Raw genomic sequence first — 25,087 nt, 5'->3', positions numbered from 1 at the left:
TGAAAGTTCAATTGAAAAACAAAGCCTCTAAAATGAACCAAATTCTATCAAGATCAATAAAACTGAACTGTACAGAGCTCGTTCCAATGTCCTCCAAAAATATCTCAAATGATCCCCAAAAGATAAAAATGAAGCCAGGGATTCAGTGACCTTGCACACACGTCTCCATCCCAGCTGCCTAGGGGCAGCTATACATTTGCATCAGTTTTCTGCCTATTCTTTGGCATCCCCAATCCCACCAGCAGTTATTGCAAATGTAGCTTCATTTTCAGGCATCTCAGGGCTGCAGACAGAAGAGAAACAAGAAACTCTGTTTTTCCCCCATGTTAAAGGCAGTTGTGGCATAGACCCCAAAACGATGCAAGTATAAGAAGCAACATGGAATACTTCAATGCCTTTATGGCTATGTGCAAACTGTAGAAAGTGATCCAAGATGATCAAGATCAGAAAATGTGAAATCTACCTCTTTGAAGATGAGAACTACAAGGGAGGAGAAAGGAGGAGGTGTAGGAGAAGCAAAGATTCTGTCTATGTAAACCTTCACTTAAATGTCTTAGTTCCAGACCAGGAACGCTGGGTCTCTCTATAAATACACTAATTCCACTGATAAAATTTGTAATGACTTGCGTCTGCCACAGCCTACCAGGTAAACTGATACTCCTAATTAAAACTTCATAATTAAACAGCTCTGGATCTTTCCCGCCAAGGGACCACCAATGTTACCAAACTATTTGACAATCTTCTTTAGGAGATGAGCATCTAGTAGGATTTATGACGAAAGATTATATAATTTAATATACATGATATGTGGAACAGAACTTTAAGTCTGTTCATTGGCTTGTCTTTTCACATTTTCTCTCAACATACCATCCAGAAACATAGCTAATTGGAAACCATGAATCAATTGTCAAGCTATTAAGTTTCAGAACCATGAACTTCATCATCTTAACCTTGCTTGTAACACAGCTTCCTTCCTGTAAAGAAAAGGTGATTTACCTGTCATATATCTTTGCAATACGCAGCTCCCCTCTCCCTTTCCTCAAACTGATCCTGGTAGTTGAAGCATGCGCAAGGATGTGGCCCCCAATGGGCTTTTTTGGGTCTGCCTGAAAGCTAAATTAGCAATAAAATATTGATGATTCACTGTGCAAATTCCATACGTTAACACTGCGATTAGCTCTCAGATGAGGCATATCAGACTCAGTAATGAATAACACATAGGTAAATGAATCAAAAGAGGACTTTTACACGCCTGTCTCAAGACGGGATGTGCAAATGCTCAACGCTAGCATAAAGTTCAAGAGGCCTAAGAGATACAATCCTTAAACTTTGTTTATAAGCTGCTCCAAAAGAAAATCTGACTTTTTTTCCAATAATTTTTATGGCTTGTTTTCTTAGTTCAAATCACAATGAAAGAGGCCATCATGCCAAACAGCACTTGAACATTAAAAAAACTCAGTAGGAAAACTGAGAGAAACCCGCAAGTGTCATTTTTGAACGATTTATCATACCAGAAGGACCAATGACATTCTAGTATGAAACAGTTTAAAAATGAGGAGTGTACCTTTATATCGGTGCCTCTTGCTCCATATAATCTCATTTCTCATCTCTGTTAAATATGTAAAACAAAAGAGAAGAAATTTTAAAAGAAGGTAAGAGAAAAAGTATCTTACGTCATAGTTGCTCCTGGATCAGCAGTCATCTGATTAGTCACAAAGACAGCCACATTATATTCTGCAATAGAAAATCATGTCAAGAAAGAATAATATATGAAATTATAATTCAAACCTATTCTCACATGCATGGTAAAAGCAAGGCTGCTGCTGAAGCACTTCAAACTTCAAATGAAACAGAAGCAAATATTTTTTGTCTCTGATGGCAGGAGTTAATCAAGGGAGGGCCTAACTTTGCTCCTGTTTGACTTCAGCTGTAGTACCTATGAGACTTCACCAACCTGTCCTCTCTTTTAGGAGTTCTCTTAGAAGTATTTCTAGGAAGACTCTAAATATTGAATAATTCTCAATAATCCTTAACCTGTCACCTTGAAATAATAAGGTTTTTTCATCAGTTTGATCTTTTTTCTTTGGTAAGAAGAAAGTCTTTCTTTTCTTGGTTTCTTTTTGGTAACCAATTGAAGCATAAAGTGAGGAAAGATTCCTGGGTCAATGCCTGGTTGATAATACATTGGGGCTACTAGGTGGTCATGCTGGGCTATCAGCAACTATTCTTTCAGTAACTCCTGCCCATATTTTCTGTATTTTGCAATATTTCCCTTACCTTCTGATATTTTCTGGAGCCTTGAGAGCATCTGAGCAAGTTTCTGTTGCCGTTCAGCCAACTCTCCACGACCACTGAAATCCACACGGAATAGTGCCATAATGGAGTCAATGATCTGCATTGTAATTATGCTAGATAAATATAGTGGAAGAAAACAGGAAAACCTATTCTGAAAGCAGTAAGAAACAAAAGAAAAATATTGAAGTCTTGTACCAACAGCTTGAAGATACCAGCTTCCTCATGGAACTTGGCTGCTACATAGTCAAGCAACTCCATCTGATGCTCACCTGGTGGGAAGTACAGTTGTCAAATGAAATTAGAATCGGAAAGAAAAGCTGTGAAGCAACAAAAGCCAGTTTTCCACTCTGTATTTTAAAATTCCACTTTAAATATCTACACTGTTTATTGTTTCACTGCCAGCCGTTTTAAAACCAATGTCCCACTCACGAATGAGTTACCTCTATAATACCCAATGATGCTGCCTGTGCTTCTGCTAGTTGCACTTTACCCAACTAGCAAAACTTCTCTATGAAAAGTCTAACAAACTATGCATCAAGACAACTTTTTCTTCTGTATTGAAAACTGAAAATCAATGTAAACATTTGAATTCAATGACAAATTAAGTAACAGAGAACACTGTATTACTCACAGTACTCATATTCATGTTGTATTCAGAAAGTAAAAGCCCCATTAAAAGTTTCCTTGCAGTTTTAATGCAATGTGTTGTCACAAAGTACATGAAACCTTCTCTATAAAGTTTGCTCACAAAATCACAGAGAATTTCTCAACAGCATTTATAGAATTAGCTTATATATGCAGGCACTCAGGATTACATAACTGATGCTTCTGTTACTTCCAAGGAGCAGATACTAAGGTAGTACTCTGGGACCACATACTCTGGGATCACATACCTGGTAGAGTTCACTTAATGTTACTGCAAACTGAAAATCTTTATTGTTTATGCAGTGCAACTGAGCTGGAATACATACACTGAGCAAGTGTGCTACAGTACAACACCAGAAATAGAAAATGGAAGCAAGGTTATAGCTCCTTTTGTTAGCAACAAAATGTTCTTTATGATCTTCAGTGGGAAATTTCAGTTAATAAACAGAGAACCATTAAAATAGGAATCTCAGAGGAAAAAAACATGGATATTATGCCAGTTGCAATGATGGTCTTACTGGTATATGCACGTGCATACAGCACGTTGTCAAGTACTGCATCATGGTCAACACTGAAGCGATCAGCAATGTCACGAAGACGGTCCGGTCGGCTGACATTAGTCATCGTTAAGGATTTCTCTTTGTACAAACCATGCTCTGAAAATAATAAAAACCCATTCCAAAATAGAACTATGGGAAAACATATATATATTTGGATCCTAGAGAAGACTTGTGACTTTTCTCTTCATACTGTCCCACATACCCTAAAGATAGTTTAGGGTGCATTATGATAATTATTTTGGGTTTGGGTTTTTTCTTTTTTTTTTGACATACAGATATTTGTGCTCTAGGAACTTAGCAGTGAGCAAAGACTATTTATACACAGTCTACCACAGATATGATGTGTTAAAAATAGTGTTTAGTGCTTAGATGAATTGCTTTTGAAGTAAATAGAAAAGCTTCTATAACCGGTATCATGTATTGTTGCAGAAAAGGTGTATTATATCTCCAGAAAAACAGTTAAAATAAAATCTGTATCCTAACCCCAAGTAATCCAGATTAGATTGCTTCTAATGACAGAGATAAAAACCACTGCCTTCTGACCACTACACACTGTGCTGTCCAGGCTTTCTGTGTTGGTCATTTATGGTAAGAGTAAACTTAATTTTTCCTCATGTGTGATAAAGTAGATTAGACACTATTCCATAATGTTTTGCATGTATGGAGCTATGTAGAACCTCCTATCTGGTTATACTTATAACAAAATGAACCATCTTTCCAGTCCATCATACCTGTAGCTTTCAACAGTCTCAAAGATACAAAGTGTTTTCAGTATCAATGAAGATAATCTTCCCACCTGTGTAGCCATCTGATCCTGGAAGCTGAGCTGTCACTAGAGTGAATCATAGAAGATCAAAATGAAAAAGTGGGAAAAATGTTTTCTTGCTCTATTATTATTTTTCATCAAATACAGTGACCACTTATCCATACCAAAAGTACAAGGAGGCACTAGTTTGTACTCAGCAGGGAAATCAGGAGTAAATAAAGTTTTACTGCCAGCTTGAGGAGAAATTTGATCCAGTTTTTCTCTACTGGAGATCGGATGAGATTTAATCAATGGTGTCAAAATTGTGTTTTACTCAGTGCTGTCACTCAATCTGTGTATTTTACATTGAAAATACTTAAGGATGTTATGAAGAAGTACTTCTGCACAAAACATCCTCTTAGTCTTCTGCCCAAAATTAATGGTATTGATTTAATAGGTTTTTTCCAGCTCTCATTTGTATGATCAAATAATTCTTGGGATATTAATCTTTCCTGGCATATGAATAGTTAGTGTCTGTGGCTTTATAGTCTTAGTAGTGAACAAATTAAAATACCAAATTCATCCAGTTGTAATCATTCATGCAACAGGATACAACTCTGCTGACCAATTTGGCCATTAGATTGGACTAAATGGAAGAAGCCCCATTTTTCCATAAGGATCCATAATACCCATTATAATATATGGTTTATCCAAGTGAATGTTTGTCTGTCGAGCGTCTAGTAACTATATTTCAACAGCATTAGTAATTACATTAGTTACTATTTACTATTATTTATATGGCGTGAGATAGCACTGAGGAATCAGTCCTGCTTTGCTTGACACTGCCCAAACATGATAACTGCCAAAGTCTTTGTTTATGGAGTTAATGTTGGCCAGCAGTATGCTATGCCCTTTCAGAATGTCATATTCAGCAAAACCTGTTGAAACCAGGAAATTAAAATAGTCGCTGAGAAAGAACCTTGCCTTTGCCCTTTTCGAGCAATATCCCTGTCTACCCAGAACGTATATTTTGCTCTGCTGTTTTAGATAGTGTTTCACTGGTTTCTATTATGCAATCTATTGTCTTCTCTCTCCGTATGGCAAAACTTGCGTTGATTTGGGCAGTACTCAAAGGAAACCATTTATATGAGTTCTGTACTCAAACACAATTAATGAAGATAGGAGTCAGCAAGGTCTTTTTGAATGTATTTCTAGAGATAAAGGATTCTGACTTGCCTCTATGTCGAATTCTGATACAGTTGCAAAAGATGGGCTCAGAGATAAATTCTCAGTATTAAGATAGTACACCTACCACAAAGGGTGTGAGACAGCTGAGTTTTTCCTGTCCTGAACTCTATTAAATAAAGAAAAGAAGTCAATTTTTTTCTGAGTTTGCCAAAGTCATGTGTTATTGCAACTTACAAAATTCATCTGCATCTCTGTCTTTTGTATCTTTAACCCCAATTAATAGGTCATAGTATGTACAGTAGAAATGTCTACCATGAAAAGCAAAATCTGAAATGCTTTAATTTCAAATATATCATGCTTGACTGCTAAGTTCATTTCTACTTTTCTATGTTTAAGTTAAATACCACAAGGCATCCATGGTAAAGCTGTTAATGGGGGAGGGGGAAAGGGGAATGGATGATTCCACTGACCAGACCTAGTTTCATTTTTAGTAAAATGACTAAGAAGTTTATGATGATTAACCTCATTTTATCAAATCGTTTGAGTCTCTAGTACATCTTTTCAAAAGCAAAGATTCCTGTGTTTGACAAACTATTATTACTGTTATTGTTACTGAATCACCAACGGATCAAACTTACTCTAATTATAGATTAGGTGTGACTTCTTAATCTTATATGAAATTCAATGCATTCTGGGCATAAACAGAATCTCTTTTGTGGCAGTTTCCCTACTGGGAAGGAACAGATACTATAGCAGGGAAATCCTTTGTATGCAGTACTGTTAGTAAGAGTATTAATAATGGTATGATGTACAGAATCAGCATGGCCCCAGGCCTAATGATCACTCAGCTCAAACTTAATCTGCAAACAAATCAAGAAAAAAATGGGAAAACGCTAAAAGTGGATTCCTCCTTCTTGCACTCATGCAGGTACTTATCTTTTATGACTACAGTGTGATAAGTTTGAGAGTAGAAATCCAGCTTGATTTAAAACCTAAACTATGTTGCAGTTCTTTATTGGCTCAATAAAACATTTAATGTGTTTCTTCTTACCTCCAAAGGCCTCGGTGATTGCCATGCTTTCAATCCCACCACCTAGCAGTTTACTGGAGAAAGGGAGAGAATTATGATATACCTAAACCGCAAAATCACAAGAGGAAAGTAGAAAAGAGGAATTTTTGCTACCATAAGAGAAGTTATTTCTGTCCCAAAGTCCCTCGCTTGGTGCATTAAGTGCAGGGCACTAAATAATCACTGATATACAAAAAATTAACTCTGTCTCACCTTTCCTGTCTGTTTTCAAGAGAAAAGCTATAGAAATTATTACTGGAGAGAAAATAACTTTGGAAAGATAATGTTCCATAAAAATATCCCAAGAGAGCTTTTGAGGAATTACCATTTTGACCTCAATCCTAGGAGTTGCTTCCGCTAGGTGAAAAAAATGATGATTACAGTCAGGATATTTAGATGCAAACTTTGTTTATTTACAATCACTGTACAAAGTCCAGTTTCCCTCAGAAACTTGGTTTTGTTGCTTACTCATGCAGGCACCTTTGAGCCAGCACTAGCGCCAAATACAAGGTTTTATAACCTACATATCCTAGCTGAATATTTGCCCTTTTGTGTCATTAACAACAATAATTTGGATTAAGGTATGATTTAAGTAGAGCTAAACTTACTCAAATTCCTGGCTGCCAGTAGTAATATGAAATACCATCTTCCGTTTTTCACTGTACTCAAAGGCAGTCAGGAAGCCTGGTTCCTAAAAACGCAAAGAGAACATGAGAGATTTATTTTGTTTAGCTTTGACCTGAAGGTTGTGTGATGTCCCACCTAAATATCCTCTCTCCACCCTAGTCTCATTTACACAGGTTGGATATGAAAAGCTTCACCATATTTGTCCGGTTGCTGTAGAATATTAAAATATCTCTTTAGAGTAACAAGCAGAATCATTTCCAGAATCAGCTTGATGATGTGGAGAAAAATGCTTTTAAGAGAAATGTTGCATAGCATTTTGGAGAGGGCAGCCAACATTTAAACTATCAGGAAAGTGATTGCTTACGATAAGCTTGTTTGCCGCTTCTTTAATCTTGTCCACTTTGGCTTCTGAAAGCCCTTTCACATTGCACAGTGCCCGTCTTGTTGTCATCTGGATTCCTTTGATAGTGCAGATCCCTACTGACTTCAATTTTTTAATATCAGCTACATTCTGTGAAGAAAGTTCCCTTCTATGAGTACTCAAGAAAGTTAACATCTAGAAAACAAAGTCAGTTTTTGAAACACATTATGTTATACATTCCTGTGCATGTGTATTTTCACCAAGAAAGAAACAGATTTACATTAAACTCTTCATGAAGCAGTGTAACATGAGACAATAACACCCAAATACAAGAAAGATTTGAGTAACATCGGTATGGGGGATCAGGGTGCAGAGACATCCTGATGCTTTTGTGAGAAAGGCATCTTGGCTGCGGTTCTACTTACTTGTCCCTGTTCTGTGCATCTTTTTAGATCCAAGCTGGTAGTAAGGATGCCATATGGATCATTTCAAATTGTGGAGCCCGACCTAATAAACCCTATCAAACTCAAGCTGTCCTTCGTACCATAGCACAGATAATCTGTAAAACAGATACTCTGATCATGGATAGTTGGGAGCTGACTCTCACGGATTGTTGGCAGCTGACTCTCATGGATCATTCGAAGCTGACTCTAACCACTGCATTGTTTCTGAATGTTCACAGTAAGTCCAATTTAAAATACATATAACCTGCCAGATCCAACGTACACTTTGCGATGAAACAAATTTACTGGCATTTTTAATATTTTGGGTACATCATGACTTCAGTCAGAGCCATAGTGGCACATTTTGCTGAGAACCTTCCCTCTTTATGATTCTGACATCACTAGAAACTTAAAGGCAAAACTATTAATAGATTACTCACAAGAAAACATACTGTGCACAGCTTTTGGGATAATACTTCAATTTACCATCTCCAGTCAAGTCCTTTCTTTAAAAAAAAATACAGATTTGCTGTATCATCTATTTATCTAGAGCGTGTGGGTGCACAGGACATAAGAATGGAGGGGGGCTATGAGAGAAGTTAATCACGTTCACTGGGAAGCTTATCTCTCATCCTGTGGTATATTTCTGGATTACCATATGAATAAGGATGGGTGAGGCAAAATCAGTCATGAATAAAAATAACGTCTACCCAAAAGGATATAATAACCAGTAACGTAAAAAGCACTGAGCTTGTTGTTCCTATTGTTTTTTTTCCATTAAGATAACAGCCGACTGCTGCAAAGATAATTTTCCTAGACCACAACTTTACAAGCTTTACCCAGGTTTTGCATTTCTTCATTGGCTTTGCCTTTCTGATCACACCAAACTAAAGGCTGTTCCACATTACAATTCCCTGCATGGTAGACATGGTTATAGAAGTTCTTGCTCTCTCCCACACACATACACCTTTCATCAGCAGCCCAACAGCTAATTTACCAACCAAGATGCTAGGATTTACTACTTCTTAGACTGTAGTTTGATACTATCAAATGTTCAGCAGTAGCGCTGGCTGAAAATATTGACACACCTCCCCCCTTATACCTGCTGCTTGTCCTGACCCTCTACCTTATTATGTCACATCTCTGTCCCAGTTGCATGCTTCTGAAGTGGAAAAGAGAGTAGATCCAGAATTTAAAAACAAAACAAAACAAAAAAACATGAAACACATTTTTGCTGTGAAAAATTTTGGATGAATTGATTCACTAATCCAGTTCATAGGGCGGCCATAAAAGCAGATATGATAGAAGAGGAGATAGCATGTTGTAGGGGTGGAAACACTCAGCAAAGGCTGTGGTGTTAGAGGAGCTTAATACCTACTAAACCCTTTTGGACATCAGATCACAGCCTTAATTGTGCTAATCTGGCTCTGTTTGTGGCCAGTGTCGGATCTATTATATAGTTCTCTCTCTACTCCCAGAAAAAAAAAAAAATCTAAACCGACAAAAGCTATTTATTTAAGCAAGTTAATTTAACAGATATGGGTCGTCATATATTCACACATAGAGTTTCATGGGCACAGCTGAGAACAACTTCCACTGGGGGGTGGAAATGACCAGTTGGAAGGAAGAAAAAAAGGAAAAGGAGCAGGAGACTCTTAAACTAGGTCTGTTTCCAAAAACTGCAGTACAAAGAACAGCCCAAGTCTGTCTTTACTTTCAAGATCTTTCATGCCTTATTGTCATTCTGTACATACCATGTCTTATCCAATACTGACAGGCTAGTGCTACTACGCTTCAACTCCTCAGCCTCTTTGGCCTACTTGTTAGATTTTGAAACAAGAATTTGTGTGGTTTCACTGTGTTGTCCCATGTTTGGAGCTCCCTACCTCGTTATCCTTCTTCAAGGCTTTCTTTAAAACTCAACATCAACGCCAATAAAAAAGTTGACAACAATTAGACTGCTGACGTGCTGAGTCCAGTAACAATGCTGACTAATGCTGTCTCATTGTGTCTGTGTCCTCCCTGTGTGCATCCATCATCTGTAGTCATTTATCGAAGAGTTAAATTTTAAATTATTTGGGGCAAAGCCAACTTTTTTATTTTGTGTTTATATAACACTGAGTATAATAGGTTTGAGCCAGGCTCCTGGATAAATATATAATAATAATCATTCCAATAAATAGGTGACGTTTATGTGATAATAATAATGATGATAAAGATGATAGGAAACTGTATCTAATGAAGAGGAAATCTAACTGCCTATTTCTCTAGCTACTAATACTTTCTTCACTCCCATTCTACCCTCTCCTTCCTCAGCATTCTGAAAATAGTATAGCAACAATTGTCACAGCATGATTTCACGAGCATCAAAAATGCGGGAGTAATTACAAAGATTGGCAGGAGCAGGAAGTAATCTATCATACGGTTTTCAAATAAATTGGCATCTAGTTGGTTTTTCAAGAAGTGTTAGGTGCTAAGTACTTTGAATATCTTGCCACTTTATTCAGGAGTTTGAGAGGAATAAGATTTTCTGAGACCTGTCCATTCATCAAAGACAAAGTCTGTCCTCACATGATGCTTATTTAGAACTTATTACAAGGAGGAATTTCAATTAGTTGTATCAATGTGTGTTTTTAGAAATAACCTTAAAATAGCCTTGCATGAACAATTCTGTGTGATAAAGGCATTGCTTATACTTACAATTCCATGCTTTTGTAGCAAATCAATATCCTGAAAAAAGGATTCCTAAAAAAAAACCACACACACAAAAGAAAATCAGATTTGGCTTTTTCTTATAACTTCTTCTATCTCACCATGTCCCCGTTTTAAATTCTTAAACATTGAGATGAGTTTTTCCCCTAAAACATAGTCTATTGAACTACTAAAATAAGCAAAGCCACAGTGAGCCAAGAAGGCTTACCACATTTCCTATCACCTTCTTCATAAAATGTATCTTCAGCACCAAGCAATCCTCTACTATGCTAATAAAATCTGTGTAACGAGCATCTTCTTGATTCTTCCCTCCACAGTTTCTCAGCCTTTTCAGGAAGCATAAAATTAACTGATAGTCCCCTTGCACTTAATATAAAGGCATAAGGTATAAAGCAGTAATAATAATCCAGGAAAATCTGTGCATAGTTTCTGAGAGGTAATGAAAAATACTTAAACGTGAAAAGCAAGACCATATAGGGACTAGAAGCATGACATTTTCTTTGTATTGGACTGTAACAAAATTTTAAATGCGTTGAACTGCCTGATGGTCTTTGGCGACCTCCTGCCTCTCTGTGGTTTCATAACACTGTAAAAATATCTTTGGATAACATTTACTGCACATATTTTCCCGTGAACCATAAATATACCTCATCATCTTGGTATCCTGGTTCTTCTTGGACTACTTGATCCTCCAAGGCCTTCATCATGAAAGAGCAGGCAATAAAGTATTGATCGGTACTGAGAAATGCAAACAAAGATAGCGTTGGGATGGCTATACATGACTAAATGAAAGTACTTTTAGAAAAGTCTTTGAACCTTCTCTGTATGCCATCACATATGGATTTAAAGCCAGATTCTATTTCCAGCTCTTCATTATCTGACCTACCAGAATGAAAGGAGAAAATCCATTGTGTTACTCTCAGGTGAACCAATTTGGCTAGAAAGAGTTTAACAGATATTAGGAAAAGAGATCTCATTCCATTGTGACAGTCTTGCATCCAAGGATGAGTCTGGAGGTAGGAACATTTTACATGATTTATCATCAGTGGAATTTATTCTGGTAAGAAAGTTAAAGGCAATCCGTGTTTTTATAACAAAAGTCAGTAGAGTTGCAGACAGAATGGGAAATGGAAAGGCTACACAACATCTCCGCTTCCCCCTCTTTCTGTGACACAAAGCCCACAAAACAATGCTATTGAGAAGACTACAACTCCTTAGTCATATATCTTGAGAGTAGACTATAAAGCTGTGTTTGTTTTCAAGTTCTTTGCTGGAGTTCACAATACTTAGCAGATGCTGAAGATACGCAAGTAATGCCTGTAATAAGTATTGGTGCATGAAAAGAACAAATGAAGGGTGATAAAAACTAGGGCTTTTATTATGCAAAAATACACATACAGAGAGCTGGTTTCATGGTTTTTCCGTGGTTAGCTTGCTGGGTCAGTCCGCCAGTACAGCTTAACTACCCTCTTTGTGTGACTGTCTATAAGCAAGGCCTAGAACCAGAATAGGTACTTACTGCTGGCATGGCCAAATAAAAAGCAAACTATCGCCTCCTTAGATTTTACAAAAGCAAGAAAAATGAACACTAAGTAGTTCCTTATAAATATTATTTTATTATCTGCTCTATCAGTTTCGTGATTTTGTTGACTGGTTGCTTCAGTCTTAATTGTGAGCTTGCTTTCACTCTTCTAGCTATGGCTTACCAGAAGTTTTGTAAACTAGCTCATCTAGATTCATGTTTATGCTTGCTTGCTCATCCTTGTTAATAAAAATCCATGAAAAGTATGTAAGACTGGGTTATTTTGAAACTACAAGATGGGCTGCATCTGACAGAGGACATGGGTAATTTAAGAATAAATATCTGTAAATAGCTTTGCTCGGCTTCCAAATGGAAACTTAAGGCTGCATAACATGCTTGTAAGAATGTTGTGCATACAGAAGAGGGGGAAAAAAGAGAGAATGTTACAATTTTAAAATAAGCTTATTGGTTTCTGCAGTGAAAATACAATGAGGTCCCTCCTTTTAGTGCTTCATGAAAATACTCCCATAAAACCAGTTGTTTCTGCTAGCGTCAGGATGCGTTTCTTTCTTTTTCAGAACCTCAACAAGTAGGAATTGAGAAATCATGCCTTCATATCATGTCTTGTGTCAGTGGGGAAAAGTAATTGCTTTAAAATATTAATGACCATAAAAAATACGCGCTGATGTGCTTTTAACAACCCCTTAGCTTCAGATATTCAAGGAAGAAAAACAAGTAATACAATAGGCATTACAATTGTATTACAACCCCCTTCTCCATTTAAAAACCCTCCTGAAACGCGCATAATCCTGCACTCCAAGCACAGCCACACAGGTCAGGGGACTATTCTCCCACTCCCCATCTTAGGCAATTGGCATCTCACAGCAGAAAAACCAGATAGACCCAGACCTGTGCTTTCCCACTGGCTAGGAGGGAAAAAGAAGAAATTATACCACACCCTGCTAAAAACTTTAGGGATGAACAAAATCCTTCTGTTTTACCGAGAGCCTTCCCGTTACCGGTGGCTTGGCACACTGAAGATCTAGAGGACTCCAAGTGTCCCTGACTGCAATGAGCCAGGTAAGAAGATGAAATTCTGCGACAACACAGCAAGTACGTAAGAAGTGAGGATCTTTATGAAGAAACACAAATATATTTCCTTCACCTCAGTGGCCCTGACCCTGCTGTAACTGCCCCAGGAGCTATTCATTAGGATGTATGAGCAAGACGGGCTTGCTGCACTCCTTTGGACAGATACACGGTGTTGATGTGGCAGGGAGTTGGCCCAAACACAATCTTGGAGTTAATAAACTGCTTTTGAACTGACAGGAACTTTGCTGCCAACTTCACTGGAAGCGAGTTGGGGCCCCCGTCTTACAGCTAGAAAAGTGCTCTGTTCCCTCCTCCTCCTGACCTCCCCTGAGGAGTACTGTGTTGGAATTTCACATTTATTGATTGAGAGGAAAATAAACGATTAATCATGTATCAACAAACTATTTGGCTTTTCCTTGCCAGCTGCCTTTTCAGGGAATGTAAATTTATGTCCCGAAAAGGGTCAGACACCACAGAATCTCACTACCCTGTGGAGCACCAACATTCCTCGTCAGAATTACATCAATAATTAAAGCATTGCTCATCCACGGGCATCTCTGACAAAGCAGGGCAGTGAGTGACTACAGTACCCCGGCGTGTAGGGACCTGAACTCCCTCAACCAGTTCAGGCTGCCGGTGCTCGTCCGCCTCCTCCTCCTGCGGGAACAAACCAGACGCTTTTCCCGCCAAAACGAGCGGGCCGTTAACCGACGGCGCGCGCTGGCACGCCCACGCCCGCCAGAGCGCCGCGGGGGAGGCGGGGCGGCGCGCGCACCCCTCCTCCCCCCCAACGGCTGCCGGGCCGCGCCGCCGCGGGGAGGGGAGGGGAGGGGCGCTGGCAGTGCCCAGGCGAGGCAGGTTCGCGCCGCGGCCCTTTATTCGCTCGCACACGCGGCCCCGGGGCAGGGGTTCTGCGCCCTGAGTAGGTGAGGCCAAGCCAAGCCACGCCGGCGCGTTTTCCACTTCAGCGGCAAGACGGGCCCTAAGCGGCCATCCTGAATTAGCGCTCTTGCGCTCTGCTTCCCTTCTGTCCGCACCCACTCGCGTTCGTGATCTTTCCTTCCTCTTGCTCTGGTAAAAGTCAGAGTGACAAAAGACATGGGTTACTTTCAACAGAGGCTGCTCAGGAGAGGGACATAAGACACAAGCAGATGGCACAGCAAGGTTCGTCATGGCAAAGGTCTGCACTGGCAGCTTCAGTGAAACCCAAGGGCTGCACCCACAGTGACTGACATAAATCCATATATTCCCTGGTATCTGTACTTAATGCTGAACTATGGTTGATCTTCGTCTTTAATCACTTTATCTTCCAAACCTTATCAACTATTACATTTACCATCCGTAAGGTATGGTATATTATTACACAGTTGGTGAAGAATTAATTAAAAATCTGGAGTGGTTTTATAGGCATTCCGTTTAACATAGTTCACTTTTATTTTTTCTAGGGTAATATACACATATCTTTCTAAACAAGGAGCAAGATATTTTCAGATTGGATGGCCAAAAACTGTCAGATAACATCCATTTCTGAAAGCTGGCAGAGAAGTGACTTGCCTAAAGTCACAGGAGAAAAAAAAATCAGACTCGAGTCATACACATAACTTAATCTGCTATTTTAAAAGGTTGGAAAAGGTGCATTTTAGAATGTAAACATTTCTACAGGTCTGTAGTCTCATCCTCTTGGATGTAATATTTGAAAATAAATTTCTGTTTTAGTTCACCCTTGGTAACAGTTGATACATAATTGCATAGAAACAGGATGTTAGGTGGTCTTAGGATCACAAGGAAGAACTGGCTGTATTCCAGCGTTGTGGGCCTTGTTTATGGTGGATTTTCAAATGACAGAGTGATTGGAGCAAAATCTCACTGTGTTTCAAGGTACTTTTGAAAAATCCCCCATGTTCTGCCCTTGGGAATTAAGAATATATGTAGGTATCTTTAGTACTCACCAAATCAGGAAACAAAAAACCCTACCGCCCCTAACCATAATCAGCACACAGTAGAAGTGTTTGCACGGTCAGCACTTGAAAAATACAGCTATTTATGTAAGTACGTAAATACTACTTCTGGGCATCGTTGTCTATATAGAGGAACTGGCTGGCAGAGCTTTTGAAAATTACGTTATTCTGCAAGAGCTATTCCAGAACAGCACTTAGGTAGACACTTAGACTAAAGATGAATTCCCTCACAAAGTATGCTTTTATTCCAGAACAGAGTGTATAGGCAGAGAGTAAGCTTTCCAGTATAGCTTTACTGTTCTGCAACAGCTAGTACCTATGTAAACAATCCCCCATCCATTCTTCTTCTAATTCATAAAATAGTTCTTAGAGAGTCAATGAATGCATAGAGTTTGAAGATCATATCTTAAGCTCAGAGTGCTGCTTTAGACAGTAAGTTACATTCTGCATCTTCTAAATGTCGTGTAATCATTAAGCTTCCAACAGACATTATGTAATAACTCCATATACAACATCATATTACACAATAGCTAAAACAGTCAAGGCATGCCTTATTTACTCCTTCCCTCTCAAAGGTTCTGCTGCTGATCAGTGCACTTCCAACTGCCAGTGGCGGTGTTGGCAATGAGATACATCACTGTGAGCTCCATTTCCTTTCATTTGAGACTACCTCAATTCAGGTAAGACCCATTGCAAACCCTTACTATAAAAATATTAAGTATCCAGCTGATGTTTTCATCCTCACAAGCCATTTTAATCCATCCTTCCAGTAGGGAAATCAGGATATTTTTTGGGGGGGTGGGTTGGGGGGGGTGTCCAGGTTATGTGGAACAAAATGACTAGAATCAAACATATAAACTGATTTCTTCTCTCTTTCTCTCAACTTTCACGTTGGCACTTTGCCTATTCCTAATCAGGACAGAAAAATCTGATGGCTGGCCATCCAGAATATATCCCATGAAGATTCAACCTGGCACATGAGTGGACATTTACGTCTGAATTATTTTGGAGGTACTATGTCTTCTTCTGGTTTCCATAGGATAACATTTCACCTAAAGTTGGTCCTAGACAAAAATATTTCTCTGACACACCTGAAATCTTCTCAGAATTGCAGAATACTTGTGGGGGAAGATGCAGCAGTTGTTTCAGATTCTTCAGCTCTTTGCTCTTTTGCAGTAATTGCTTTTTTTTTCTGTCAAGTTGAAAACATGGGAAGAGAAAGAAGGGAAGAGAGAAAGAAGGAATATGAAATAGTTCAAAGGCAATCCAAATATTAATAAGGACAAAACTTTTTTTACCTCTCCTAAAGCAATCAAAGTAATACATAGAATAAGAGTCTTGCACCACTTTGGAAATTATGTTAGCTAATGTATCCCCCAGATTACCTACATCTTAAAATCTCGATAGCCTTGCATTTAATGCCTCATTGTAGCTACGCCTGTAGCGACCTCATCAGAATTAACCATGTCCAAAACAAAATCTGCTGAAAACACTTCCTTGAGGGATTTCTTGGCAGATTCCATCTAAGTCAGTCTCAAGGAAAGGCCACATTGCTTTAATATACCCCAAGGAATTTATATTGCGTCTAACTAACTGCATGCACCACATCTCTTCTTTCCCCATGTCTGAAGGCTCTTCTACAAATTGTTGTTGGCTAACAAATTATAACTCTAGGAAAAGAAAAAGGATAACAGAATTGAATTCATGTTATCAGAACACAGTAGGATGAGACCATACTGTCTTTTTGTACCTAAGGAATTCTTGCTTTTCTTTCTGCTGCCGCTGGTCGAAATCCCTAATTTCTCTGCAGTGTCTCTGGTGTATTTCTTTGAATGCAGCGTCCGTCATGTGAACATGCCTGAAACCCTCTCGGATCAGGTCTGCATATGTTGGGGTAGACGCTGTAAATTTTACATAAAGGAAAATCTTGCCCACGTTTTCCTTCTCTTTGGTCAGAACCAAAATGAACTGCAAAAGCTGTATAGGTATGATGGGTGCCAGGATGGGAACAACAAAGTAAAATCAGCCAAGCTTCATAGTCTGGACTGGAGTAACAGGAGGGCTACATTGTTAAAAACGGAGCTACATGGAAGGAATAGGGATCACACTGTGAGATTGTGTGTTGTCCCTGTCCAAGTTTGCAGATTTTTGTCTGGGCCTTGCCTCAAGTATTCAATAGTATGCGGTTGCAAGTAGTCCTGCATTAAAAAGAAAGAAATAAACATTGACTGGAAAAAGATTTTGCTAAGGATATGGCATAGGATTAGAGATCTCCCTTCTGTGTATCAAGATGTCCTGTCCAGATCGTGGTTCAGCATTGCAGCTCTGGAGGAAATGATGAATTAGAGGGCTGTGTCCATTGATATTAAAGAGATGCCAGGTGAAGTCAGGACCACGACAGGCTGGATGTGACTGGAGAAGAAACAACACAAAAGAGAACTCACTAACTATATCCCTCCCTCCCACCTACCCCTCCCCCCCATAAATAATTCAGGCATGGTTTTCTCAGTCAAGAAAAGGAAATAATCTGTAAGTATGTAACTTATGCAAATTCAGTAAGAAATAGCAGTCCACGCGCCATGAACTTCATTTTCTTTGTGATCTTTTAAATAGATTATTGTGAAATAAGTAATTCTTCATACATAATAAATTATGACATGATAAAAAATATAAAAATGCAGACTGGAATAAACAAGGCAGCTTTTAAGCTTTGCAAAACCTAGACCCAGTTGTAGCCTTTCTGGAAACACACATCAGTATATCCTATGCAGAGTCCATCAAACAGACAAAGGAGATAAGAAAGGCTTTCCATTTTCAGAATGCACAATGAATTTTTTTTTTTAAGATAAGAAAAACAAACCCATAATAGAGAACAATAGGGCTGCCAGGAACATCAAGAGATTATCTAGTTCAAAGCAGAATCAACTAAACCTGGCAGATGTTTGTTTGCCTGAGGAGACTGGGTTTTCTTTTACTAGAGGTCTTTGAGAAAGTACCAGGCAATTTCAGTGCATAACTATTCTTGCCATTACCCTTGTTATTATCGTTCACTACATAATACATTTTAAACATAAAAATATGCAACATACTTTGAGCTGACTTCTGATTTTAAAAGGGCAAATAACACAATAATGCAATACAACAGCATTACAGGCCTGGCATGATAGCAGAGGCCTTGAGAAGTGAAGACACTGGACACTGGACAGGAGTACAGGTATGTGATGATAACAAATGGGGCACGGACTTCACACTGGAGACCCCACGGCTATAAACAACTCACCAAGGGTTAAAGAAATGCAGACCTGGAGCTGGACAAAACTTGTTTTAGGGATAACAGAGAACAAAGAAATAGCATCTAACATGCATAAAGGGCACTATATAGAGTCAATCTGGATGTAATCTGGAGCTGCAGACCAATGAAGAAAGGTGTAAATGTGTGTTTGCAAACATATAAAGATGACTCCAAGCGGATCCTGGAGTAAGGAAGAAGAAACCATAAACATGAGCATCATTCTTCACAGTGAAGGACTCCAGATACTTGATAACTCCCCACAACATCCCCCCAACACCATCACCAGAATGAAAGCACTGACCTCAGGACCAAGAGCAGCAGTGAAAGGGGGAGCGTAACACCACAAAAAGCACCACGCTCAGCACATTTCTGATCTATGCTAATACATTTAAAAATTTTCTATCTGTAGCATTGCAAAAATTTTAAGATAATACTTCTTCGTTGCTTGCAGCCTGCTTTAATTCTTTAGTGAGGAATCTGGTTGTGTGACATTCTACAATTTTATCGATTTCAGGGGGAAATTCCATACAAAAATCTCTATTACGGGAAACCAAATAAAGCTGGAAAAATATATTTTTGTTCTGGATTATGTGTCCCGTGTCCTAGTTTAGCTTAATCAACTTCACAGTAAACGGGATCAACAGTCTAATTATGGAATAAGACTGCTGACATACATAGTTATATGGGAATATTAATTGCACTTAAATTTATCTTTGTTCATTTGCTTTAGCCTGCAAGGTCAGACAAACTTTACTATTGCTTTCCTCATCATGTTTTATTTCTTCTGAAATTGTTATCAGTCTTCAAAGTCTGTGACAATGCATTCAACAAGCTTGCATTTGAATTAAAGCTCAGTCTCAGGCCTGGTTAAAGTCCATGAGTGAATAATCTTAATTTCACTCAAGGAAAACAGAATAATTGTCCAAGTACTCCTCTGCTCACAGAGAGAGGAGGCAGGAAGCCACCACTCAAGAGACTGAAGCCCATACTAAGGCCAATCAGACACAAGGGCTAGGTCTGAGTGGATTACAGAGCGTGGCCTGGCTCTCGTGCTCTCCCTGACTAAGATCTCCTGTTGGCACTCTCGGAGTTGGACCTTTGGGCTAAGCCAGCATGCCATTTCTTATGCTCTCCCTTATCTAAATGGCTTTGCATGTCTCCTACTTGTATTCACTCTGTTGCGCATCTGAACAACAAAAATGAAGAGGTGGGATCAGGCAGCTGGGGGGACAGGGAAGAGAGACAGGGAAAAAGTGCCTCAGCAAGGTATTAGAAGACACAGGGACTTCTCTGAGGTTGAATGCAAACACAGTAAGTAGAATTTGCCTAGCTTCAGCTGTATGCGTTAGTGCACAAGGAAAGAAAAGAGAGAGGAGCAAAGGACAGTACCGCTTCAGGAGAAAGGTGAAATAGAAAAATTAATTTAACCACAATACTCACCAAAACGGAGTTAAAACAAGAAAATTGCCTGATGGATGCATCTACTATGCTGCAGAACACAGGACTCTGTGTGCGTTCTTCACACCAAAAAAATTCCGACTCCTAATACAAACAAGCTGGCAATACTGCAAATACTTTCTCAACTGTTACAGTGAAAAAGGCAATGCTCCTCTAACTTACTCAAATACCAGAGTTGAAATATAATCTAAAAGACACAAAACAAAGCAACTATACCACCAGAATATAAGAAAACAGAGTCTTCAGTGTTACAACTAAAAAAAAGTATAACTAATGGAATGTGTTTTTCTCTAATATATTCCAGCTCACAGAAGCCACCTACTTGACAACAGAGTGCTTCTGTTGTCAAGTAGGTTGAATATTGACATCAACTACACTGATCTGTTTTGTACTCAGGGCAGCATTTTCATTGGGACAGTTCAGAAATAAGAATGTATTTAAAGTACAGGCAGTAGAAAATGTTTAAATTTCCAGGTTACACCAGAATTCACCAGTCACATCCAAGAATGGCATTTTACAAGAAAAACATTTTTAAATTCACATTTGAAACAGGTTCAGCACTGGTGGTATAGAAATTTATTCATTAAAAAAAAAAAAAACACACACCTTTGAGGAACCTCTCTACTTGCAAAATTAATCATTTTCACAGTTTCTCCACATAGCTTGTGACTTTGGAAAATTCAAGGTTTTCTAGCACTGCCTCTCAGTTGGTAGCAGCTTTTCTTTTAACCTAGCCACGCTGCAGAACCGAACATTCTCATCTTTTGGCCAGTTTTCTACTCTTGGCTTTGCCTGCTGCTTCTGCAAGCGGTTTGTATGCAAACCACAGAAAAAAAACAATCTTGCTCCATTTGTATTCCATATGTTTGCCAGGCTAGTGGCCAGAAGAGATCATAAGTGGTTTCTTTTTCAGTTCCTAACACTCAGATAGGCATTGACAGCCTCATCACACAATTATTTTGAGCTCTCGAAAGAGATGTAGTCAGCTTTAAAATAATGCATTTCCTCAGTTTTGCTACCCATAGAGCCTTAATTTGCAGTAATGATCCAGCTAATAATTCTCTTCATTCTTGCACTTTTAAACTTCAGTGATTTGTTAACCTGAATATCCTTACGTTTTATAGTCCTTGTTCCCCTTTACTTGGATTATCATGGTTTCTTTACCAGCCTTACTGGAATTGCGTCTCTTTCTTAAAAATTTCCTCTGTCTGTATCCGAAGAAAGTTTTTAAGCTCTCCTCCTGGTGCTTTTGCTGAATTGGTGATTATAAATGACATCTAACTGTCTCTGAAACTCAGTGCAGGTACACAACTCCCATTGAGTTCTATATAACCCTATACTCCCTACTGCATGTCTTTCTTCCTCTTTTGTCTGTAGACTGTGTCTATTGTTCTTTTCCCACCGGGTCATTTAAGGCAGCACTTGCTGCTTTAATGGCCAGGCAATACAAGACAGGAATTGCTCACAGTTTCTGAGACCAAAGTTTATACATGACCTCTTTTCTTAGGGAAATAAATATGGGATAGGTAGGAAACCACATGACACAGTATTCTTAAATCTCGGATTTCAAAATAGCATTTGGTATTGTAGTTGCAGCCATGTAGTTTTAACTGAAAAGCCACTGTTCCCCACCACAGCTATCACAGTGCTAATGCAGCAAAAGCAAATGGAGATAAGAAGCTAGCGAGTGTAACAGCCACCTTTCATTTGTAAGGAATGACTGAGTGGCTTTGAAGACGCTCTCTCTATCCAAATTAAAAGCATCTGCAAATCATCTCAGGAGTCTGAATTATCTCGGTGGAGGATTCTTCTGGGTGTTGCTTCAGGAAGAATTTACATGTATGTGACAGGAAAAAAAAAAAAAAAAGGACAGGAAATTCCAGACACGGCATGAATAAGCATGCAGTATATAGTTTTCACCAGCACTATGTTAAAGTCTCTAAACAGCAAATGCTAAAAGAAGCCTGCTGAAAAGCACACAAAGCTATAGACTTCAAAATTGTCATCAGTATAACACTAGAAATATATTCAAAGCACTAGAATTTGGAAGCTATATTTGTCAATAATTCAAATACAATGGAGGTTTTTAAACTCTCTTGTAGGAACTGCTCCAGAGAAAAGAGCAAAGTCCTCTCACCCATTCTTCTCAGGAAGATGAAGGTTTTAACAGGGGACAGGGGAAGGACCTTACTGGTTTAGGGGCAGAAACTATGTAGATGAATCAACAAAAAAGCAATACTAAGCAGCCCAAAGCAAGCCCACTCCTATACTCCCTTTACAGTAGCAACTGCCCTGAAGATTCTTTTCTGTATTGCAGGAAATATGTGAATGCCAGTAAGACCAGCTATGTCCGCAAAAGAGAGAAGTCACTCAACCTATCACATCTCCCATCCTTCTCCAAACACTGCATCACCTCTCTAGGATGAGGTGCTATTTTTAATCTCCTAGTTTTCAGCATATGTTGAGATTGCTTCCAAGCACCTTCCATCTTATCCCTCTCAAGCTTTGCATCTTGGGCCTGTAAGTCTGAAATAATAAACAAGTATTAGCAATCTGGTGGCCCCTGATCTAGCACGTGTCAGTGAATTCAATACGTAAGGAAGTATTTGCACTAATCACACACACACGATATACATACAGGCAGCTATGATGGATTCCAGCTATCTGGGATCAACAAACATGTACACTTATATATGCACACACCCCCTCCTGCTTTGCATATGGGGAGCACGTATTATTGCATAGAAGAGGGCTTTGGAACAACAAGCCTGCAAAGTCTTAGTAAAGTAAATAACATTTTAACTTTCTTCCCAGTCATATACCTGGAAGAGTCACTGCTTTATGTTTTGCTTGTTTGGACTTGATGACTTTGCTTGTTTGATGAGGTTGGTACTTGCTAGAAGCCTGTCCATGTCTCGGTTCCTTCAAGCAAAAAAGAAAAGGAGAAAAAAAAGTTTGAGTCATTTACCATATTGGTAGGATTAATACCCTAATTTTCACGTATTCTCTTGAAAAAAAAAATCTAGCTCGTCCACAAGTGAAACATTACTGCTCCTAGGGTAAAATATAGCAGCTGCCAGTGCTAGGAAAACCACACTGCAGTCACAGGAAAAGGAATAAAAACATACTCTCCAGCTGCAATTGCAGGAGAAATTTCAGGGTGGTAGAAGGTAATTATAGGTTAGGAAAATAGCTACGATACCAGGATAATGTCCTTAACTAGTAAAAAGTAACCGACTAAACTGTTCCATAAAATGCTCAGCAATTGCTGAAGTCAGCCATCTCTAACTGAAGCAAGTTTGGAGATCGCTTCCCTCAAGACTTATTAACTCCATAAATCGCTTCAACAAAATTAATAAAGCACAACACACATATTCCCGCTTCCAATATGCAGGTCTCGGGGGGGGGGGGGGGGAAGGGCGGAAAGGCTGTAACATCACATAGTTGCTAGATTTCTCTGAACCAGTTTATAAGCAAATGAATCTCTCCCAAATATCTTGTTCCTTAATAGCTACTGAGTGAAATATGTTTCCTCCTTGCCATTCCACAATGGCAAAACAGTATTCGTGAGGGGTCCTTTTCCTGACATTTTGTAACGGCAAGACCCTGGCCCGTGTTGAGACAAATGAATATGCTGGGACTATGCAATTCATTTTGATAATACTTAAATATACACAAAGACACGTGCTCCAAAGAATAAAAGTGATCTGAAGGCTCTAAGAGGGGACATTAAAAGAAAAAATATAGCAAACTGTTTTATCTTGATCAAGAGAAACAGAAATTGTTGCCTGCACTTGTTGACAGACATGTGACAACACAAACTCTCATTACAAAAATAAGTAGAAATCACCAAGATTCAAGCTGAATATATTCTGTGTTGAGATAAGTAAGACTCATCTGTAATTGGACTAAATGGACAAGAAAATATTGGATATACCTATTTTCAGATTTTACAGAGAACAACTCGCCCTCTTGCCAACTTGTTTTCCAAGGGTCTAGATTTTAACAGAACGGGCAGACCTTTGCACTGATCACACATTCCTTTCCCACTTCAATGTACAGTACAAGAAAAATCAAAATCCAATTTAAGAACAATATAACCCAATTTATTTTCAAAGCATTTATGCAAAATTGTTGACTGTATCAGTAGCAACTTTAAGCGTTCTCATTGGCTTCTGTACCAGTTTCAGTGTTCCTAGGCTCCCATTAAATGTAGCCTCTGTCTACATTTACCATTACTATTCCATCCACAGTTCATACTTTTTTCCATGCTACTTTGTCCAAATATACTGTTCTTGCTCTTCTCCTTCTTAACTGCTCTCTATGCTTAGAACTTTTCCATTCCTTGCCTGAGAAATAACCATCTTTTCCTTCCTCCTTAAACACTAACAAAACATTTATCTGATAAAGAACAATAAATTTCTATTAGACATTTTAAAGACATTTGCTATTTTGTATCCAAAACAACCTTAACGCTCTTGCATTAGACCCCCATCTGGGTCATTTAGGCCCCAAGAATTCAAAACAGCAGTTCAATCAAAAGCTCATAATTAAAGCTTATTCCAAAGCACCTGCAGCGCTGTTTCCATGGACTGCAAAAGGAATGCTTACTATGGAGTATTTTTGAAAGCTTAACTACCTGTATAGGTGACTAAATATCAAATTAGGAGACTTGTTTTGAAAACTGCAGTCCCCATTATTTACTGACTAGGTCATCCTTATTTGCAGCCTGTGGAACATAGGCTCATCTTTCTCATCTTAAATTGAAAGTTTTCCCATGCTCTGCACAAGGTTTGACAATCGGTTTAAAACAAGACAGTGTTATGAAGACCAGTCATATTCTGTTTATTTTGGGAAAAAAAAATCCTATGTCTGTTTTTTTCCAAAGATTGTCTAAATTGATATTTAGACACAAGGTTTAGGCACAAGGTTTGACACACCGATACAATCCCTGATAACAAGTTATTACCATGAGTTGTTTAAACTTGAAACAGAAATAGTACCTTACTTCAGCAGTAAATGAATTGAAAAAAACAGCCTGTCTGCTGACCCATGAAAACAATTTAGCTTTCTTTTGAATTGACATAATTTAAGCCTTCAGAGACTCCTATTTTCATCTG

General features: G+C 38.7%; 2 protein-coding genes across 3 annotated transcripts in view; both read right to left on the bottom strand.

Moving 5' to 3' along the window:
• On the bottom strand, positions 1-16,362 carry DMC1 (DNA meiotic recombinase 1). The gene is made up of 14 exons (XM_068942038.1): positions 16,309-16,362; positions 11,293-11,383; positions 10,634-10,678; positions 7,494-7,640; positions 7,111-7,193; positions 6,485-6,537; positions 5,558-5,599; positions 4,260-4,332; positions 3,459-3,550; positions 2,491-2,564; positions 2,278-2,392; positions 1,674-1,734; positions 997-1,113; positions 1-283 (listed from the first exon to the last, which is right to left on the bottom strand). The coding sequence occupies exons 2-14, from the start codon at positions 11,350-11,352 to the stop codon at positions 214-216; spliced, it is 1,032 nt and encodes a 343-aa protein (XP_068798139.1). The 5' UTR covers positions 11,353-11,383; positions 16,309-16,362; the 3' UTR covers positions 1-213.
• The window catches only part of FAM227A (family with sequence similarity 227 member A), an 18,809-nt gene continuing 8,372 nt past the window's right edge, over positions 14,651-25,087 (bottom strand). Inside the window, exons 11-15 of one of the 2 annotated variants that reach the window (XM_068941995.1) lie at positions 22,790-22,889; positions 22,381-22,493; positions 17,473-17,629; positions 16,968-17,121; positions 14,651-16,409 (exon numbers count right to left, since the gene is read on the bottom strand). In XM_068941995.1, the coding sequence (XP_068798096.1) occupies positions 16,232-16,409; positions 16,968-17,121; positions 17,473-17,629; positions 22,381-22,493; positions 22,790-22,889 (702 nt within the window). In that variant the 3' untranslated portion in view covers positions 14,651-16,231. Of the gene's footprint in view, positions 16,410-16,967; positions 17,122-17,472; positions 17,630-22,380; positions 22,494-22,789; positions 22,890-25,087 lie in introns of those variants that run through there. The other variant, XM_068942004.1, reaches the window with a different exon arrangement.

Source organism: Struthio camelus, chromosome 1 (assembly GCF_040807025.1).
Source record: "Struthio camelus isolate bStrCam1 chromosome 1, bStrCam1.hap1, whole genome shotgun sequence".
Lineage (NCBI taxonomy): Eukaryota > Metazoa > Chordata > Aves > Struthioniformes > Struthionidae > Struthio > Struthio camelus.
The sequence above is the reverse complement of the archived record's forward strand: the minus strand, read 5'-3'. Positions and strand labels throughout refer to the sequence as shown.

Excerpts from the sequence above, each read along its gene's own strand:
- DMC1 (XM_068942038.1), bottom strand. The coding sequence starts at position 11,352 with ATGATGAAGGCCTTGGAGGATCAAGTAGTCCAAGAAGAACCAGGATAC. Across the intron at positions 7,641-10,633 it reads TGCTACAAAAGCATGGAATT|AATGTAGCTGATATTAAAAA; the intron begins GTAAGTATAAGC and ends CTTTCTTCACAG. Across the intron at positions 284-996 it reads ATTGCAAAGATATATGACAG|CCCTGAGATGCCTGAAAATG; the intron begins GTAAATCACCTT and ends TTCTGTCTGCAG.